The sequence below is a fragment of the Leptopilina boulardi genome, unplaced genomic scaffold, assembly GCF_019393585.1.
Source record: "Leptopilina boulardi isolate dan_hultmark-lab unplaced genomic scaffold, ZJU_Lbou_2.1 LbouV2_210, whole genome shotgun sequence".
Classification (NCBI taxonomy): domain Eukaryota; kingdom Metazoa; phylum Arthropoda; class Insecta; order Hymenoptera; family Figitidae; genus Leptopilina; species Leptopilina boulardi.
Window position 1 is genome coordinate 611,739 of NW_026137764.1, and position 22,538 is coordinate 634,276.

Consider the following 22,538-nt stretch of genomic DNA (forward strand, 5'->3'; position numbering starts at 1 on the left):
GCGTATGCACTTTTCAAACAACACTAGGTTTTTGCATCTTGAAATTTTTCAAATTGAAATTCAAGCCACGAATGCGCACACTATATGCGGGGAAAACTTCGATGTAACATCATTTTTTCTAAATTAGAAACTTTAATCTAGGGGCACAGTAAAGTGTTTGAAAAATAAACACAATTGTTTTCAACATTTTTCTTTTCAAACTATATAACCATAGATTATTTATCCGTTACAACAAAACATTGATTATATTAGCAATCGCAAAAAAATATTTTATATTTATTAGAGTAATCTATCACAATTATTAAGTTTTTAATTTTATGACCATTCAAAATAGAAATCCACCAATTTAAATTTGAAATTTATAATTCGACAACTCTTGACAAAAATTAAATGTACAAAACATCCAGATTTCAATGTAATCAATAATCCGCTATTCTGAATTTTTAATTAACAATTTTACCATTCCGACAACAAAATGTTTATTAGAGTCGCCAATAACAACCCTGTCCCAAATATGAGTGCAATTAATAAAAATTTATCAATTTTAAATTTTTTGACCCACATGTAATATAAATACTTGAATTCGACATTTATAATTTTATCATTCTAACGACGACTTAAAACGATTTTTTTTAATTTCCCTCTTTTGAGAAATCAAAAGTCTGCGGCTTTATTAATTATAATGTTTTACAAACCAAAACTGTTTAAAATAATTGTGTTTACAGAATCGATGTAATTTTAGTAACAATAGTAAATTCCTGTTTGTTATCAGTTGTTAAAGTTCCCGTGCAGACCAATACCCAACTTAAAAAAAAACTTATCAGTTTTCCTTTAAATTAATCATAATGTTGTGAGATTATTTATATTTTAAAAAGTTTTTGGGGTCGCTGAATCCAAATTTAAGGTGAAATTTATAAAAATTCAAAATGGCGGACCCAATGTGACGGAAAAATTTAGAATTGATTCGATTTTAAATTTTTCCGCCATTTTGGGTCCGCTGTTTTTAATTTTTTAAATTTGACCTCAAATTTGGATTTAGCGACCCCAAAAACCGTAAAGGAACTATTTTTATGCAAATCTAGTCAAATTTTAAATTTTTGGACGCCATATTGGGTCTGCCATTTTGATTTTTTTAAATCTGACCTCAAATTTGGATTTAGCGAGCTCGAAATCCATTGACACTGAAATCGAATTATGTTTAGTATTTTTTTTTTAATGTGGACATATATGTCCATAATCACAAAGGTGGAACGACTTTTTTTGGACATATATGGGCCATCGACTATTAAGGTATTAACTTTAAATTTTTACATCTAACAACAGTTTATAATCCATTTAAATCACAGCAAACTTTTTTGACCCTACAGCAAAATTTATTCGCTGTCCCTATATTAGCTAACGTAATTTGATGTGACAACAAATAGTTCGCTGCCATAGCAAACTTTTTCTATACGTGCAGAAATATTTTCAATAACATTTTCATTTTACAAAATATATACAAATTTTTTCAGTTAAAAAGAAAATATTTTTTTAAATAATAATTCTAAATCACCTCTAGTAACCATAAAATAAATTGTCTCGCTATGCGCGTATTTTCTACTTATCTGTCTGACCATATCAGACATATATCACTTAAAGTGTTTCCCTTACTTAGATTGTTATTATATTAAAACCTTTAACGACATTTAAGCAGATCAGATAATGTTTTTAGCTGTAGGTTTTTTATTCATTTATTTATTTATTAGTTTTTAATTTCAAAACAAGACTTTAAACAAAAATTATTTAAATTGATATAAAATTTAAAATACGCTGGTTTTAATCAATAGTATATAGTTTTAAATGAAAATACAAATATTGTACTTAAAACAATAGAAATTAAAAAAAATTGGTACAAGCAATAATAACTTTATTACGTATAGGGTAAGTCCGGGGGAGTTGGCCATGCGGGAGAGATGGCCAATTCAAATATTTTATAGAGTTTGCTGCTAGATATCGCTTATTAAAGATTAGTTCGCTTTGTTTTGTGGCAAAATACAATTAAAAGAAAAAACTTCACGAAAAATATTGAAAAAGTATGTAAAAATCTGATTTGTTGTTTTGACTAGTTCGGAAAAAAAGTGATGAGTTTACGTTTCTCACTGGTGTTATGTTATTTTATAGAATAATTTCGAATTTCATGTTTTTTTTGTAAAGTACATGACCCAAGCTTTGTCATAAATTTATATTTATTCAAAAAATTTATTTATTTATTTAAATTTTAGTTGTGTCAATTTGTCTCCTGACATTAGGAGAGATGGCCATGTTTTTTCGAGGTGAGATGGCCATACTGTTTAAGTTATTGGCACCCTTAAAATTCGTGTGTTCGCTAAAAAAACATTAATTCTGTGGCAAATGACATTTTTTATGACATATATTACAACAAGACACTCCAAAAAAGATTTTCAAATTTAAATATGATCAGATATAATAATCTCTATTGTGTAATTAAATGTTAAAAACGTTTATAAACAATCATAACACAGGTCTACAAAGTAAGACTTTTTTATATACAGCGGAGTGGTTTTCAATGTATTTTTGTGTGCTGAACCGGATTCCGGGTTCCAAAATTGCGTATCACATCAAGATTTTGAATAAAGTGGAGGTAAAGTCTCCAAAAACAGTGTTTTTGAGGGTTTTCATTTTTTTTTTATTCATTAACCAGACGTGCTAGACACTTCTATATATGCTTAAATTAAAGCTTAGATCGTACACTTTAAGACTCATTTACGCAGGATTAAAAAAAAATTTGAAATTTTGAAAAAAATGGGGGTAAATACCCCAAAAATCTTTTTAGGTGACTTCAACCTAATTTTTTTTTCAAAATTTCAAATTTTTTTTCCTTGCGCATATGAGTCTTAAAGTGTAAGATAAAAGCTTTTATTTAAGCCTATATAGAAGTCTCTATCACGTCAGGTTAAGGAGAAAAAAAATACTGAAAACCCTCAAAAACACGGGTTTTGGAGTCTTTACCCACACTTTACTCAAAATCCTGACGTGATACGCAATTTTGTAACCCGGGATAGTTTTCAGGACACAAAAATAAATTGGAAACCACTCTGATATCTCAAAAAAATACCTTGTAGACTTGTTGTGTTGGTGAGACAGACAAACAGAGAGCGCTTATCGAAGACTGAATTCAGTGCAATGATTGTCACCTTTGACTTCATGAAAATTGCACTGAATTTAATGATAAATGTTCGAAATGTGCTCTCTAAATCTGAATTAGTAAAAAATTAACTAAATCATTTAGTAAATTAAATTTTAACTAATGAATTAGTTATTTTTGGAAGTTTTACTAATAAAATAGTAAAAAATTAGTATTTGAACATTACTAATTTAAAATAGTAATCAAATTAACTAATTCTATTAGTTATTACACCCGAGTTACTAAATGAATTAGTCAGTTGAACGTAACCTCTATTATTTTCATGACGTATGTCATCTTCCATGGGTTTTTTTTAAAATATTTTTTTGTTTTTTTAGTATTATGTGATACTATAGCTTGTACTATGTTCAAAATATTTTGTTTGGTGCTTTAAATATTACTTTTGAAATTATTTATTTTTCAAAAAATTTTTTGATATAAACTAACCGTTAAAATTTTTTTATTAATTTTATTTCACCAAAAGTAACTATGTATATGTATCTAAACTGTCTTTAAGTAAATTAATAAATTACTATAAAGTGAAAATTTGAATAAAATCTTTACTAAAAAAAAATCGGAAATAATATATCAAATGAACCACCAGAACGTAAAAAATTTTATATGAATTTTGCCAATATTATGCAATTTAACCCATGAAAACTGACTTTTAAAAATAAAATATTTTTTATACAATCATGAAGAAACTACACGCGAAAAATTTTATCTTTGAAACTCGACTTTTAAAATTTTAAATTTTAGTATGAATAAGTTGATAATTTTTTATTGATTATTTACGATTTGGCGTTAAAATTGTATAATGATTAATGAATTAGTAAACAATTAGTAGTTTTAACTAATCAATTAGTAATTTACGCCCCCGGGAGCCGCATTAAAAAGTTACTAATTGAATTAGTTAAACCAAAATAACTATTTGAATTAGTAAGTTTTTACTAATTATTAGTGACTCACTTTTTGCTTTTTGAATTAGTAAGATTCTACTATTAATTAGTTATTTTTAACTAATTCAGATTTAGAGAGTGGTCAGAAGAAGAAAAGAAGTATTAATCACTTTAAATTAAGAATTCTAATAAAGCGGAAAGCCAAAGAATTATTTTAAAGTATTGGCCATCTCCCCCGTACATTCCGGGAGAGATGGCCAAACGCGTTTTTTAGAAAATATTAATTTTAAGATTGTTTGCATTTAAAAAATTTCTCATTTCTATTATTTTTTGTAAGTTAAATGTTCAATTAGCAATAAAAGTTATTACATAAATCACTTTCTTCTTATTTTTACAGGCCTTTAAAAAAACTATGGCCAACTCCCCTGGACTTACCCTAATAAATATACCAAATATATTGAAAGATTAAATGAACTTGATTATAGATGGCGTGTTTGTACATATGGCATTGTATTGTAAAAGCTGCGTATAATCTATATTTGGAAGATAAAATAAATCAGAATGTAAAACGAATTGCATTTCCAATTTATAGTGTATTTGAATTATATTACTTTAATGAACTTAACAATATACTTAGCATATAGGTTTTAATGAATCAGAATATTTTTAAACAGACTGAATCAAATTTCGCAAACAATACTTGTTTTAATTATATTATAACGTTATTTTACTGAAATTATACGGGTAAATTATTTTTAATTTTTCAAACACTGTTAATTTTATTTTTATCATTTGCGAATACTGTAATACTATATATATGTATATACAATTGAATGCAAATATCCCGGGAGTAAAATCTGTGAATATTTTTTGTTCTTGAGGTGAACAATGAAATTGTGTAATTTCGGATTTCGAGACGATACTCGCGTGGTTCACGCTGTCGACCTGTGCGAGGCAAATGAATCCTCAGGGAGAAATTCCATGAACCAAAATGAGAAGTTGGAAAGAGTCGAGATATACCTGGTGACATCGTCCCGCAAGGATGCTTCGACGCTGCCAGTGAAAATGTGGTCACAATTCCGTCGGCTTTTACTCTCTTTTACTCTCTCTCTCTCTCTATCTCTCTCTCTTTCTCTACTCGACTCTCTTACAAGTCCACGTTGGAAAATACGTCTAGAATGCTTCTCTCGCATTCTGGATACAGGGCGTGGCAGTTTTCACCCAAATGCTGTCCCAGTCGTTCTGCCGCATGATATTCTCTGTCCTCGTATTCCTCGTAATCCTCGTTTGTGCTTGAAGGTCTGAAAGTTTTTCAGCGATTCGGCTAAATTCTTCATTCCCTCCTCAAAAATCACATATAATAGAATCATAAAAAAAGTTACGACTATATATAATGAAAGGAATTATGGGCTTCTTCAAAGGTACACAAATAAAATTTTAAGAATTTTATATATTGAAAATCCACATAAAAATTCCATTGTCCATTTATTTATTGACCTTTTGATGTTGAAAATTGCAAAAATATTTCTTGATAAAAATATATTTTTATAGAAGAGATAATTTAGACATTTAATGTAAAATTGACTTTCCATAAAAAGATATTGTTCTTTTATTATACTTTAAGAATATTTCCATTTTCTATACACAAAAATAATAAAAAAGTATTTTAATATTTTTAATATAATTTAAATTCATATAAATATAAAATATAATATAAAAAATATAATTATATTGAAATTAATTAGTCATAATTTTTTTTTTTTTTAATGAACTAATAGAATTTTTCTTTTTCTTTAAAAGATATTTTTAAATCGATATTATACTTACGTGAGAAAAGTTTGTACGAGTTGTCCTAAAAGGCCGTAATGTAAGTTAAAAGGGGCAAAAGCTGCTTCGCATATTGCTCGGAGCATGCACTCCTTACCACCAAATCCATAATTCTCCATTACTTTTTGCACTATTTTGTAAATATTCCATCTACTTTTACCTGTTCTGCCATAGTGAACTCCAGGCTCAGTGAAATCCGTAGAGTTCACGGGTAAATTATATATGATTTTTGAAAAAACTCCCACTATAACGCTTTCTCGTCCAAGTTGAAGTGGAGTTCCAATGCCAAAAATCAGCTGTGCTCGAAGCAACAAGTGATTATTTTTAATTAGAATTTAAATCTAAAACAAATTACTTAAATAAAGAATCAAAAAAATTAATTTATTCCATCACCAAGTGCAAAATGTCAGTACTGACAATCCGGCCCAACATTGGCCCAGTAATGTCTGTCAAACTACGGCAAATGTTACTCGGCCAGTATTGGCGGGCAACTCGTCCCATTATTGGGCTGATATTGGCACTGATTCTAAGAAATTATAATTTACAATAAATTCTTTTTGCCAATGATGAAACGAATCTCGGCCCAATAGTGGCGCATCAATGGCAGAATTGTTGAATTTTTTACAGTAACTACTCTTTGTTAATGATGCAATGAATCTTGGACCATTAATGGCTCAACAACGCAACGGCTGAATTGTTTAATCTATTTTGACAAATTGTTTCTTCAAAGTTGAAACAAATCAAATTTCTAATAACAATTTTTTTTAAACTTTAACAATACTGGGTCACTAATGGCAGCCAAGACTCACTGCCAGTTTCGCCAATTCTGAACCAGTATTAAGCCATGTTGATTTCGCACTTGGGATCTCATCGATTAAATAGACAAACAATATTATCGTCAAAATATGATTTTTGACCTTAGAAGACATACATTATGGCGAAAAATTTGTCGAAAATAGAATAAAAGTCAATTTTCAAGTATATAAAATAAAAATAAAAGGAAATCGTGCTCAATAAATTAATTTTCGCTACAAGATTCTACTTGAAAAACGCTTTTTTGCATTGATTAGATACTGTGTCTATCCTTCACTGTGTAGCCTTTCCAATTCCCATTTATTTTATCTGATCTAGAAAAAAGCTTTATGAGATTCTTACGGTCCAATAAAATAGGATTCGAAACAAACCAACTTTTAGAACCCGGTAAAAACAAATCCAGCGTTTTATGAGTTCTAAAGCGAGTAGTCACTTAATTTCGTTAAATTCTAAGATTTCTACGAGGGCTGACATAGTTAAAATAATTTTCAAATTATACCTATTTAGATTCTTGTTAAGATACAAACTTATTATCCCAAAAATCTTATCTGGTATATATATATATATATATATATATACATATATATATATATATAGTGAAAACTTTAATCAAACAAATTCACAAACAAATTTCGTTATAAATGTTTCTTTCATTTAATGAAAAATATTAGCAACGAAAAATGGATAAAAAAATAACTAATTAAAAACGGAAATGAATCAAGTTCAAGTTGTAGATATAAAAGTGGAGTAGAAAAATGTTATATTTACCAATAATAAAGAGTTTGATTATTTTCGATTAAAACTAATTTCAATCTACGTCTTTTCGAATCTTACTTTGGGTTGCCAAAACCATTTTAACTTTGTAATAACTGTTCGATTTTGAAATAAATATAATTACAAACTTCAATCTCTATTTAAATGTTTGCATATTTTCGAGTACTTTACAGAGAATTTTTATTGATCAAATTTAGTGATATATTTTATTGATCTAGTTTAATGATTTAGATTAGTGATCTAGATTATTGATCTAGTTTAATGATTTAGATTAATGATCTAGATTAATGATCTAGATTAATGATCTAGATCAGCGATGTAGATTAGGATTAGCTTATGCTAATGCGAAGGAATTTAGTAATAAATGTTTTTTTTCGTAAAGAATACCATATTTCAGGTTTAGTTAAATTTACAATATTGAATTAATGAAATGAGTATAACTGTAAATTATGAATAGAAGAAATTAAAATTAGAAATTATATATTTAAATAGTTAATTATTTAATTGTCCTATATTGAAAATTTTAAAAAACTCGGATAAAAAATAAAAAAAAATTGTTAAAACAAATATCAATGGTCAAAGAAATTGAATGAAAGAATTAAAAAGATTTTCTTCATTATAATGTGAATTAGTGGAAATGAAATCTTAATCATTAAATGTATCTTGTTTGTGAAATTTGGATTGGACACAAAATGGTGTTTAATTATTTGTTAAGCCCGTGTGGAGAAAACTGAAGGAAATTGGATAACTTTGTGCTGCAGAGCATATGAGGACAGTATATAAGCAAGGCTGATAGAATAATTTAAAAGACATTTCTCGTTGGTATTTCACGGTGCTCTTGCTACGGTTATCTATGCTTTACGAATAATTAACGAAAAGATTACGTATATAGAGAAGCTCGCTCCCACCCATGTTTAAGTAACATACTTCGTCATAAGGGTTCTTGGGCTTTTAAGCATTCTGCATCTCATCTATATGGGATTTGGATTATTTATGATACGATATAGACTTAACTTGAACCCGATTCCCAATTTTGAATTGCAAACTACTTTTGCCATAGAGTTTGTGTCTCTTGCACTGGTACAAAAATTTAACTTTTCCTTAAACACTATATATTATTTATATGAATTCGAAAAAAAGTAATTAAATTTTGAGAGAAAAATTCCATTTCTGACAGCCTCTTACAACAAACTTTTCAAAATAAGAATATTCTCTTTTAAAAAATGACAGAAATCCACTAACAGAGATTTTATTTTTCAGAATCTATATATTTGAAAAAATTGATAAATTGTCACTGCAATTAAAACAACTTTTCTATCTTTCAATGTGGCTTTTCAATGCAATCACTGATGAACATTGAAACAATGGACATAAAAGTATAAATCGATTATTTTATATTGTTCTATATCCTTTATATACATATATTTGAATGTTAAAAATAAAAATGTTTCAAAAACTAAATGTCGAATTAAACACATGGATATTTATTGATTAACAAAACTGTAGATAAATTGATGTAAATATCGCTTGAATCGAAAACGAAGAGAAAAGTTTTTAATAATTGGCGCATTTTTTTCGTAGTTTCACGAAATGAAAACAAAATACAAAACAAAGCGCCGCTGTCAATTAAAGAAAAAAAAATGGTTTTTTTTCGTCGTTCAATTTTAAATTGAAAAAACCGTGAAAATGGTTGAACTACATAAAAAACAACAAAAATAAAAAAATTATTGATACAGGGATATTTCGGAAACAATCAGTTACGTACCAAAAGTGTCGATGGCTTGGGATAAATCAAAGTTCTTCTTTTTCGCGACAAAACCACATCGGCTATATCGCTTTTTAACGCAAGATCGCCTTTGTCAATGTACGTCACATTGTTATTGGAAAACTGTTCACAGATAGTGCTCAATATACAAATACAGAATATCCACGTGGTACTCAACGCAAGCTTCATAGTCTTTATGAATCGAGATATGACAAATGCGTGAATTTTATTTTTTTATTTGACATTAGCTGCAAATTATTGTTAACATTTATAACTAAAATAATGGGACGTGGAACGGGACAAATTGATTTTTTCCATTAGTACCCATCACTTGCTTCATAATTAATATTTATTCTTGACTTAGCACGTGCTAACGGTCTTGTTATCAAACAGAAATTCGAAACGATGCACGAGCAAAAGGGCTAATGAGAAAAGTAAATAAATGCCGGTTAATTTTTCTTTTGTTCATGATAATTCAGGAAATATTAATTTTAAGAAAATTAAGGCTATATACTGTAACGCGGCATTTTGTCGCGTACAAATGACTTAAAAATAATAAATTTTGTAAATAAACGACACCAGGGTGGGAATCCATTTATATAATGTCTGTAAAATGTTATAAAGTATAAAAAATATTTTCTTATGATACTTACTTCATTTTGTTTAAATAATAAATTCATGTATTAACAAATCAACTTGCCAAAGTCGTCAGATTAATAGTCGACTTATAATAAATAAATTCGATTCTCATTTGTCCTTTCATTCTGTTAAGAAAAATCTCGCGTGTCATTGAGGATTCTTGCCGGGTCACAAAAACGTTGAAGACATCACTATCTATCATTGAAATTAAAAGTTATCAAGGAAAGAGCTTCCTGGTGTATATATTTGGATGAGAGTCCCGAATATTCATGAACACTTGGAAGACCAAATTGCTGTTTTTTACGATCTATCAAATCAATACTGGCAGTCAATTTCCTATGGACTTCTCGCGTCAATCAATTTAACATCGGATAGTGCAGGTATCTGCGTTATCGACGACTGCATATCGATTATCGGTCGCGGATATTATATTATTAAAAATTAATTGATCTCAATGACACCGAGAAGAGAGGCCGCCGCTGTTTAGCGACGCTTTCGAGTTTGACTCGGCAGCCATTTTATTCTCATTCTCAACCTGGTGTCCGTAAAGTCAAGTTGTGTTCTATTCTTTTTCGTGTCCATTTCGTCAAATGGACGGTGAGTCCCAATAAATGAATTAGGAGTCGTTTCCTTTAGAATTGATCTCATTATTATTAAAGTATAATTGAATAAATAAAATATAAATCTTGTCTTTCGGCCTTCTGACATTATTTTACTTTTTTTTCTAAAATTTGAAGTGAATATTAAAAAATATTTGTTATTGTTATAAATTTTGTCTAATTAATGATCTTTATCTTTATCCCCCCTCTCTGCGGTCTATTGTTGCTGTAAAGTAACAATGGAATTCCTGAGCTGGTTTTAGTTTTTCCTAATTAGAATTATAAAATTTACTTGTCGGGTTATTTAACTATTTTTTTTTAATAGGTTTAAATATTATTTTCTACAAACTAACTTGGCGTCTTGGCAAAATTAATAATTAAAAAGTGTAGATAACGTTGATTGTATTAAAAATATAATAATAAATAATTTAAATTTAGAATAAAAATTAAAAATAAATTAAAATTAACGTTAGAGTACATATGGGGGATTTCACGTGAAGTGATCAAAAAGGAAAAAATGTCTTTTTTCATATAATTATTTTTGTTTCTCTTAAATATCGAAATAAATTTTTTTTATTAATTTCAGTTCTGAAAGTTTTTTTTGATGCTCTTTCGATTGGTAATATGCATTTTTGAAAAAGAAATTTTTTGACCAAAAAAAAATGTAATTCAAAAATAAATTTGACTTTTTCAGCTATATAACGAATGTCCTCATCGGAAACTAAAACTTTATTTAAAAATTATTTTTGTATTTAATAAATAGAATTAATAAAAATAGAATAAATATAATAATAAAAAAAACAATGAATATTTATAAAAATTAACAAAACATAAAATCAAATTTACACTTCTGTTTTACTTGTTAATAATTTAAATAAGATTAATTTTCCTCGTGATTAAAAAATTCCTTTCACATGAAAGAATTATATGTCTTTACGCACAAACAAAAAAATCCGATAATATGTATACAATGTCGAATTTTAGTGTTTAAATTATTTTTAATTTTCATTATTTTTAAAGGCGTATCTTACTCAACTTGATAAAAAGACAAAAAATGAAACTTTAAATACTGAAACCTTCTTAAAAGAATAAATCACTTAGTAATGGTTGGACCTTTTATTAGAGTTTAATTAAAACTCTGTTCACGAGGAAAGCAGCCACTCGTTACTTGGTCTCGACAAAAAAATACTTTTTCTACTTATTTCAAACGCTTTCAAAGCCGATGGGGTATATTGCCAGTTGAACTTATATTTAAAAATATCTGCACGATAAAACTAATTTCGACTTTTCATACTTCTTTATTTGCAAATGACAAAACTCTGTTTGTTAAATCACCACAATTGATTAGTTAACGCAAAATAAAAATCTTTTATAAAGTAGAGCAAAAAATAATCATTTTACTAAAAAAAAAAAAAATTAATTAAAAATTTTTAACGGAAAAATTTCTATAAAAACATATCGTAATTTTTTTTTTTCGCCATTGACATGAAAAAGTGTCTTTTTTGTGCCTGTTTGGGGCAGATAAAGTAGCACTTTTTAAGGCAGTTTGGGCCAACTGCCTAAAAAAGACTTTTTTAGGCAGCAAACTGCCGTATAAAGTCTTTTTTAGGCAGTAAACTGCCCTATAAAGTCTTTTTTAGGCAGTTGTTAATTTTTGCATAATTTTTTTTTTTGCTTTTATTTTATTTATCAATTTTTATTATTTTTTTTCTTTAAAATTGTTTCACTTTTTCATAACAATGGCGAAAAAAATAGCGTATGTGGCTCGCACGTAGTAATTTTTAGGTTCGGATGATTTCAATACTCGCTGTCTGTGCGACTTCGGTTCGACTCGGCTCGCTTTCGGCTCGACTCGACTCGCCTTCGGCTCGTCTTCATCTCACCTACAGCTCGCCTTCGTCTCACCTACGTCGCACTAACGACAGCTCGTACTGAAAATTACATCCTCACCTAAAAAGTACTACTTTACGTGCTTGCCACATAATATACTATTAAATGAAAGCATTTCAAAAAATGTTTTGAGAACAAATTCGTGTTTGAGTTTTGAAACAATTAAATTGTCAAAGTGAACAAGGAACAGATGTGTTACAGGTTTCCTGTTTTTTTTAATAGCTATGAACGACAGGAAAAAGGAATAAAGTCGTAACGAGATTACTACTAACGACACATCGAAGTGATAATAAAAACAGCCTTTTTTTTCTCTAAAAGAGAACCTTTCTCAAGGTCTTAAGAGCTTCAGCTGCATGGATAGTAAAGTGTCAACTGAACATTCTAAACATCCAACCTGGACCCACTTAGTCCAACGTCTTAGAATGTAATTCTACCTTAAAATTGAATTATCACCCGAAGGATGACCTTATAAAACGACCACTTTTACGATAACATTAAATTTTTACTGCTCTGAAAAAAGTGTTTTCTATAACGAAAAAAAAATTGAGTAATCATTTTTTTTTATTTCTCTTATATAAAAATTGTTTGTACACATGCCAGAAAGACAAAAATGGGACATTATTCCCGAAGAAATTGAAATGTATTTTTTCATTTTTTTTTTAACGAGTTTTTATTTTTATCTGAAAATTTAGAAGAATTGTATTTTTCCATTATTGTTTTTTTCATTAGCAACACATATAAGATCTCAGAAATAAAATTTACTGACTAAAATTAATTTTTACGAGTAATAGAATATTTAAAAAAAATTGAAAACGTGTTATCTGGCTAGAACTGACGTTTACTATTGTGATAAACAGAATTCTAAGAATTTCAAAAAAGTATGCATTAATGAAAATATGACTTAAGGCTTACTTACCTTGGCAATAGGTTTGGCCCATGCTTAGGAGTTTATCCGTCCTAGTTACTTTTTTAATCGAGCTGTCTTGTACTATTATTGATACCTATCTTTTAAAGAATTGACAAATTTGGAATCCTTTCTTTGCGAAATACTCTGATGAAATAGAGTATATACAAAAAAGATTTTTGAAGTTTTTGGCCTTCAAACATGATAATATTTACCCGCCACAGGCAACAGATGTGTTGTCATTGTGTGAAAGATTCAATCTTATTACTTTGGAAGAAAGGCGTATTATACTATCGCTTCTTTTTCTGTGGAAGATAATTAATTCTCAGATTGATTGCTCTTTTCTTCTAAACTTGGTCGATTTTAGAGTGCCCAGGTTAACTTCTAGAAATTTTTTACCTTTCTATAATCGTAAACGTAGTACAGCATATATGTTTAACGCGCCTATTTTTTTTGCGTGTTTTCATATTAACCAAATGTATAATGATATGAATCCTGATTTTGATTTATTTTTTTCATCTAAAACAGATTTTCTTAAATGTCTCGATTCTTACGTTAATCATCTACGTGTTCATAGATAACTTGTAACATAATTGAAAAGTTTTTATGCCATCGATTTAAATTGTTTGTTTCTTTTATTATTATTTTGTATCCCATATATAGTCCAGTTAGGACTGCGGGAAGATATTATTACTGTAATAAATAAATAAATAAATAAATAAACTACTGATAATCAACGTTAAAGAGTTCAGAAAAAGATTGTCTGACTATAGTTGGGTTTTCCTACTAATCATCAATCTTTTAAAATTTTTATAAGGTTTATCTGACAATATTTGTCTTTTATTAATACTAACAAAAGATAACCTATTTTTATGAATTCAAAAAAAAAATTGTTCAACTATTATTGACTATACTACTATCGACATCAAAAATCAAAATTAAATAGTTAGAAAAATTCTCTATTAATTTCAAAAAAATATTAATCTCTTCGCAGTCGAAGCCAAATGCTCATAAATAGTCCAAAAATGGCCAAATGTAAATGTAAATGGTTGAAAGACCAAAATTTGTGCAAATGTGTTTTCTATTTTATTTAAGGTTGCTGATTACGATTCTAAAGTCAGATTTAAAATGTTCAAAATGGCAGAGCCAATATGGCGAACAATTTTTCAAAATATATCAAAAATTAATTAAAATTTATTAAAAATTGATACTCGGTGGTTTTTGGGGTCGCTGAATACGAATCTAAAGTCAAATTTTAAAAATCCAAAATGGCGGAATCAATATGGAATCCAATATTGAATCCGCCATTTTGAATTTTTGTAAATCTGGCATCAAATTCGGAATCAGCGACCCCAAAAAACACCAAAAACAAATTTTAGGCCAATGCCGTCTTATTATTGGGCTCAAAATTTATTTGCATGTATACACGTCATCGACACACGGAAAGAAATTTAGTAGCAATATTTGATAAATCTGATAGGAAATTTTAGTATTTTCTTTTTCAAACGCGGAACATTTGGGTTTGATAACGAAAATCGGTATATTTTTACCAATAGTCTTTTTAGTAAATATATTCCAGAAATTGAAATTATTATTTCGTAAATTGATAAATTTATACGAAAAACCAGAAGTAAGTTAAACCGACGCGCACTTCATTATTTACTAAATTTATATGAAAATTTAGAAAGATTATTTCGAAATTTGTTAAAACTATACTAAAAATTCGAAGTGGTTCAGTTGTGACAGATGACGACAGAAACACCAATAGATTCTACGCCAAAGTTTTATCTCTTTCTCATCTCGTGGATAGACGAGGATATGAACTTTTAAATGCACACACACGCATACACCGCATTGTTTTACATCGATTGGCTTATTTTTATTCCTAACCTATACTAACGATAATACGTATAACATTCGCAGAATAACGCTTCATATACAAATTTACGTTCATGTGAAAAACTGATGTGACCATTCTTATATACTAACCCGACATATTTTTCACCGCTTATGAGAAAGGTGAAATTACATCAAAACATGTTTACAAATATAAATAAAAATCATTATTTATTGGGAAATAATTAAATATTTTATTATTTTTTGAAGAACAATTTTTTTTACTGATTTATTGTAAATTATTCGAAATTAATTATATAAAAGAAATTCAGGTCTGTATCAAGATAATGGTAAAAAGGGGCTTGTCTAAAGAGCTTCGTTAGTCTTCGTTACCACTCGGTGAGGATCGGGCAATTCCGAACGTTCAACTTCGGCAAATTTCGTCGAATCTCGTTAACTTTGATATTTCTTTTTCAATTTTCATATCAAATATATCAAAATCTCAAATAATTATATCATTTTATACAATTCTAATTACGAAATTTGAAATATTTGGTTAGAAAAATTGATAAAGAGCTTATTAAAATTTGACATTTTTGTGTTTCAATAAAAAGATTTCAGATTTCGTAAATATTATATCAAATTTTCTTTATAACTATATTAAATATTCTTATTTTAATCTCAATCATTCTTAAAAATAGTATCGAAAATCGTTATCATGCCAAAATGTTCCGCAATTGTAACCAAATATACTAAAAAGTAACACCATAATATCAAATATTGCTACAAACTTTCTTTCCGTGCAGATTAGTGATCTAATTTAGTGACGTAGTTTATGGATTTAATGTAGAGATCTATTTTCTGGATCTGGATTAGTGATAAGTTTAGTTTAATATTTCGTTCGATAAAGTTCGTAATAAGTTTTGTAAAAAAAACATCTTTTTTGACTATACTTATAGAAAAAATAAAACAAAAATTAAACGCTGAGAAGTTTATACAGTGTACAGTGAATCGAATCTTTGCTCCTTTATATAATAAATTTATTATCGACATATTGTGCAGCAATCAGGTGTATGTTTCAGAGAATGAATGGATGGTTGTCTGAACAAAATGTACAATTGTTCGCGAAAAGCTATATCGTCAATCTATGAAAGCAGATTGTGGACGGCGGATAAAATGGGAAAATTAAAGTTTTGGAATAGAGTTACATTCCTCTATTAGACTTTTTTTTTTTGCTCGCAGCTTCTCATAAATTTTCACCGGACTATTTTCTCTTTATGTGCACCTGTTATTGAACGACAAAACTGCCAATAACGTCCGATAACTGCGTCACGTACTGTTGCGGGTATACTTGTTATACGAAGTTCTTCTTTTTTTACCGAATATACTTTTAATATCAACCTCTCATTGTATTCCACTACGATATAAATTAAAGAATTGAAATAAAGAGAGAAAGAGAGAGGGAAACTATGCAATATTGTATTATATGAATTCTCAAAATATTAAAATTTTTTTTCTTCAAATTCTTACATTTTCCTCGTTAAAGTCGATAAATGGAGAAAATATTTTTTTTTCTATACTATTTTTCAATTCTATTATCGCATTTGTAAATTGAGATTTCATGTTATAAATTAAAAAATATTTTTAAATAATTTAAATATAATATTTTGAAATGAAATTGAAAATGATTGAAATGAAAATAAAATTTTTAATAAAAGAGGAAAATATTTTATTTGTAAAATATTTATATTCAAATTTCGCGAGAGATCATAGTTCCAATTAAACTTGAGCGACAATGACGTAATTGTGAAATGAAGTGAAAATTTTTGTTCCGAGTGAATCTTGCCGACTAAGTAAGTGCAATTAAATCTCAAAGGAGTAATTTGAGCAATAAATCTTATTTTATGTAGCACTTAAGCAAAAGGTTCTGCGAATGTATATATGTTGGAGAAATTGCGTTTCCAAGAATGGAATTCATTCAGAAAACTTCGGTAAAATGGGATAAAATGTCATTTTCACACTCGTGAAATAAATATTCACATTTGTTCGGTTCTTTTTTGCCAATAATCTCGGCTGCATGATATTCTTGATCGTAAGAATTTTCAAATTTCTCAATTGTGCTAGAAGGTCTGGAAGCATTCAATAAATATAATAATATTATAAACAGCAATTTGAATATTTAACAAATATTAAAAATTTTAATGATATTTATTAGATACGAAATATTTGAAAATTTTAATAACTTGTACAAATGTTTTGAAAAAAATTGAAATATACGTGAAAATAATCATTAATTTGCGTACATTTTAAATTTTAATGTTTCATCATTAAACATTCTCTCAATGTACTCAATTAGTCACAGAAAAATAATTACAATTCCAAATAAAGAGCTTTTACACCTCAAAATGCAAATTGCTTTTGGAATATTATGCAAATTTTAAGCTGACATTTTTTTTTTTTTGAAATACAAATTTGTCGAATAAAAAATTTAAAAAAAAATCTGAATTTTTTTTTTCAATTCAATAAAAAAAAGTTTTTATTAGGAAAATTTTACTTTAAATCACCCAAATTTGATTGAAACACTCAAATTTAAAAATTATTAAAAATATTTTTGTTTGATTGAACAAAAAACTTTTTTTTTTGTTATGATTTAAATTTAAAGCATATTTCGAATTGTCTTACGTGAGAAAGGTATGTAAAAGTTGAGCAAAAAGACCAGAATTTTTGTTCAATGATGTCCCTGCTGATTCGCAAATAGCTCTCAATATACAAGCCTTTCCCGATTGAAAAGTATCAATGGCACTTTCAAAAAATCGATAAATTTCATATCGTGTCATTGATTTGACAGAAATAGATGATTGATCTCGATCTAAAGTAAGCAAAAAAAAAAAGACAAATTTATTATAAATTCCATTATACAAAAAAAGAAAGTAGACAGGATGATTAGCAAAAAAATATTGAAATGAAATATGATATTTGATAAAGCATCGCGCCGCGCAGCTTTTGACTCTCTATTCAATGTGTAAAGCTCGACCGAGCTTAGGTTCTCAAATACACAATAAAAGCACCCTTTTAATATGTAAAGGGAAAGAGAGAGAGAGAGAGAGAGAGAGAGAGAAGGAAAGAACGTACGCTTTTCCCATCAGTAAGCCGTATTTTTCCCCAGCGCAAATCAGGCCCAAGGGGAAATCATGGTTCGATTAATGTGTCTGCGAAAGGCGTATTGAGATTAATACATAAAAGAGAAGAAAGCATTTTTATTGATGGAAACCGAGTGCTTTTGCAAAATATGTATAGAAATCCTTTCGAATCAAATATCTCCATAAAAAAAAATCTGCGAAAAAATTCTTCTTCCCCCCCCCCCCCCCCCCCTCTGAAAATTGAAATGTCCATTGATGCATTTTTTTTATAAACAAATTTATTTCAAGTAAATATAATTTACCAAAAATCTATTGAAAATAACACTTTTTTTTAAACAGATAACTATTTGATCAAAAATAAATTTAGAAATTATAAATTCAATTAAAAATTTTTATACATTTTATTAATAAAATAAATTTAAAAACAAATAAAGTAATTATTTTATATATAATACTTAAGGAGTGTCGAACGGTCTCTGAAATTTTTTGGCATTTAATTATCGCCTTATAAAACGCGATTGTAAAACGAAAAGTAGGAAAGTAATATAATGACAGCTTTATTACGTCCTGTAGCCGTTAGGTGGCAGAAGCATGCAGGGAGCACAACGTCGCAGCTGTCACTTTCCTACTTTTCGTTTTTTAATCCCGTTTTTTGTATGGATTCGTACAATCTTTTGAATTTAGGAAATTTATAAGATAAGGATCCTTGGTGTTTTGGACGATTTTGTAAAAAGTGTCTGCGTATCAAGAAAAAAGTATTTTAAAATTAATGTTTACCATTTTCAATAAAAGATATAGAAATAAAATAATTATTCATAATAATAATAATAATAATAATAATAATAATAAATAATTAAATACAAAAATGAAAATTCGAAAAAGAGAATATATTGCAATTATGGATTTGTATATCCTTTTCTATATATGAATATAAAAAAAAAATTAAATTAAAGTTCTTTTCTAGATGGAGATTGTTTTTCTCGCAATAGCATATAGTGGTTTATGAAAAAACATACCTTTTTCATTCAAGGAAGATGAAAAATTTTTCAATACTTTTCCACCATATTTCATCGATCTGGCATACCGAATGTATGGATTCGTCAAGTACGAAGCGTTGGAGGGCAAAGCGTAATTACATTTCATCACATATCCGATAATCGTACTGACATCGACTTCCATTGGTAAACCCAGACCAAAAATCAACTAAAATAAAAAAAAAACATGCCCAAACAATAATAAATGTAAAATTGTAAATTGTAAATGTGAATTTTACACCAATTTAAAAAAAAATTATTTTTATTAAACATATTTTAATTAGATACATAAAGTTTTAGTTTTTAATTTTGAAATTGAAAGTTTTAATAAAATCTTCATTTTTGTTGTGAAATTATAAAATAAATTTGTCTAAGGTAAAATTTGTTCATAAAGAGTAATTAACAGTAATGAGAAAATTCTTGATGAGCTTGATATTCAAATTAGAAGAACAAATTGGTTGGGCACTTACCTGTACTTTCGTTACGGTTAAATTACCAGGAGGTGGATAAACAAAGTAACGTTTTGTTCTCAAATTGTGAGATAATCCATGTTCATAATGAAGTAAAAATAATAACAAAATCATTTGCTTTACGACGTCAATTTTGTTAGAGTAACACATTTTCAACGTGAAGGCAAAATATACATATAATCTGCTCTTGAAATTTAACTTTTAAAAAATTTTACTCAAGAGCGAACAGCAAAACTAATTTCAAATGCCACTTAACAGAAGCACTAACAAATTCATTAGCATTAAATTGCTACAAAGGAAGTAATCTCCTAGTGATAATTTCCTTAAATATATATATATATATATAATACTACAGTAATACATTAAATCGTATTTTCAATTTTAATAATTATTAAGAATTTATATTTAATTTAATTCATAATTAACATAAATATTTCCTATTGTGCGAATGAAAAGCATTGTCTAAATGAAAAAAAGAGAAACAATTTGTAAAGTAATAAATATTCGAAAGAAAAATAAAAAATCTTGAAAAAGAAATGACAAATCTTCAATTTGGTGAAACGTTTCGATCGAAATAATTGATTAAAATAGATTCTATTCAACAGTGTATATGAGGATATCTGAACAATGAATTAATCGTGGTCGTAAATATCAGGTAGGTGATTCCGTTCAATCAAAGTACACGGGTTGTCGGTACTACTATAAACTCGAACAATAGTTTCTGAAAATCTCATACGTGACAAATTACATATCAATGGCTACACGTTTGTTTCAAAAAAAAAAAAAAAAAAAAATAATAATAATAAATAAATAAAATAAACAGACCTATATGCACAATCGACAATTTGATTTTGCAAAAAAAAGTGATTTTTCACTCACTTTTTAAACAGAATAAATTGACGAATTGTGAACAAATTCAATGGTAAAAAAATTGTATATCTAGATATTCGAATTCGATGAAAAAACAAAAAGGAAAAAAAGTAGACTATCATTTGAAATTCTATTAATAATTATTATTTTTAATATCACTTTAGATATTAAATAATTTTTTATAATTATTATATACTTAATTAAATATTATTAGGGTTTATTATGGGTGTTAACTAAATATTGTTAATAAATTAAGTAATAATTATATAAGTATGATTAATTAATAAGTTAAGTATTAATAATTAAAAATATCTTTAATTATTTTGTTTTTTTCTTTCTTTTTAGGGTTCCGTACTCGGTTCGGAACCCTATTAATATCGGTTTTTTTGAAATCGTGTACCCCCCCCTAGCGGCCACATAAATTTATCTGGAGGGCTGAAAATTAGTACACATATGTATTTTCGCGTGTAGATTACAGGAAAATTATAGCGAACTTGATTGGAATTGATTAACATAGCGTTGTCAAGGAAAAACCATGAATTTTTACGAAAAATGCCTAAAAATGACTATGTACCCCCCCCCTAGCGGCCACATCTTTTGACATAAAGAGCTCAAATTTGACACACTTACGTATTTTTACGTGAAAATTACAGGAAAATTATAGCGAAGTTGATTCGGATCAATTTACATAGCGTTGTCAAGGAAAAATAAAAAATTTCGAAAAAAATAATTTATTCTCCCTAGCGCACACAATATTCAACCCAGACAGATCATATTTAGTATACAAATGTATTTTTACGGGAAAAATACAGGGGAAAAAAAGCGGTCACGATTAGAGTTGATGATTAACTTTTTATCAAGTTTTTCAAGAAAAAATGACAATTTTAGGAAAAAAATGTATTTTTCCACCAAAAACGAACAAAATTTTATTTAAAGGAAATTAAATTTATATATTTTAACGTATTTTTACGTGTAGATTACAAGAAAAATATAGCGAGCATGATTGGAGTTGATTATCATAGCGTTGTCAAGGAAAAACCATGAATTTTTACGAAAAATACCTAAAAATGAGTATGTACCCCCCCCCTAGCGGCCACATCTTTTGACATAAAGAGCTCAAATTTGACACACTTACGTATTTTTACGTGAAAATTACAGGAAAATTATAGCGAACTTGATTCGGATTAATTTACATAGCGTTGTCAAGGAAAAATCAAAAATTTAGAAAAAAATGATTTATTCTCCCTAGCGCACACAATATTCAATCCAGACTGTTCTTACTTGCTGTAAAACTCAATTTTTGCGTGAAAAATACAGGGAAAAAATGTAAGCGCGATTGGAGTTGATGATCAATTTTTATCAAATTTTTGAAGAAAAATGATAAATTTCAGAAAAAAATGTATTTTTCCGCAAAAAACGAAAAAAGTTTTTCTACAGTGATTCAAATTTATATATTTTGACGTATTTTTACGTGTAGATTACAAAAAAAATATAGCGAGGATGATTGGAGTTGATTTTTCTGGAATTAATAAACAAATTTTATTTTTTAGATAACTTTCGATTTTTCCTTGACAAGCAGCTACTAGCCTTATATCAATATCTTAAGTTTTATCTCTTTTTGACTTAGAAAGATAAAATTTAATATTCAATATATTTTTAAAATGTAAATACAATAAAAATATTGCGAGTTGAAATAAAATTATGTTTCTTATATTTTTTTAGTAAAATATTTTTTAAAAAATAAAATCGTCAAGTGCGAGTTACACTCGCACTGAAATCGAGGGTTCCGTACTCGAAGCGAACTTATTTGGTATAAAAACAAATGTTTAAAAAATATGTGTTGTATGACAACTAATATAAGTGATACAAAAAGGAACAATTTTGTAAAATTCAA

General features: G+C 27.8%; 2 protein-coding genes across 2 annotated transcripts; both read right to left on the reverse strand.

Moving 5' to 3' along the window:
* Positions 1-5,186: 5,186 nt before the first annotated feature.
* On the reverse strand, positions 5,187-9,451 carry LOC127278688 (uncharacterized). The gene is made up of 3 exons (XM_051300503.1): positions 9,263-9,451; positions 5,911-6,206; positions 5,187-5,384 (listed from the first exon to the last, which is right to left on the reverse strand). Exons 1-3 carry the CDS (start codon positions 9,449-9,451, stop codon positions 5,231-5,233), a joined length of 639 nt encoding a protein of 212 aa, XP_051156460.1. The 3' UTR covers positions 5,187-5,230.
* A 7,436-nt stretch (positions 9,452-16,887) lies between these two features.
* Positions 16,888-19,999, reverse strand: LOC127278706 (uncharacterized). Its single transcript, XM_051300532.1, has 4 exons — positions 19,775-19,999; positions 19,287-19,473; positions 17,813-17,999; positions 16,888-17,259 (listed from the first exon to the last, which is right to left on the reverse strand). The coding sequence occupies exons 1-4, from the start codon at positions 19,922-19,924 to the stop codon at positions 17,109-17,111; spliced, it is 675 nt and encodes a 224-aa protein (XP_051156489.1). The 5' UTR covers positions 19,925-19,999; the 3' UTR covers positions 16,888-17,108.
* Between the last annotated feature and the right edge of the window lie 2,539 nt (positions 20,000-22,538).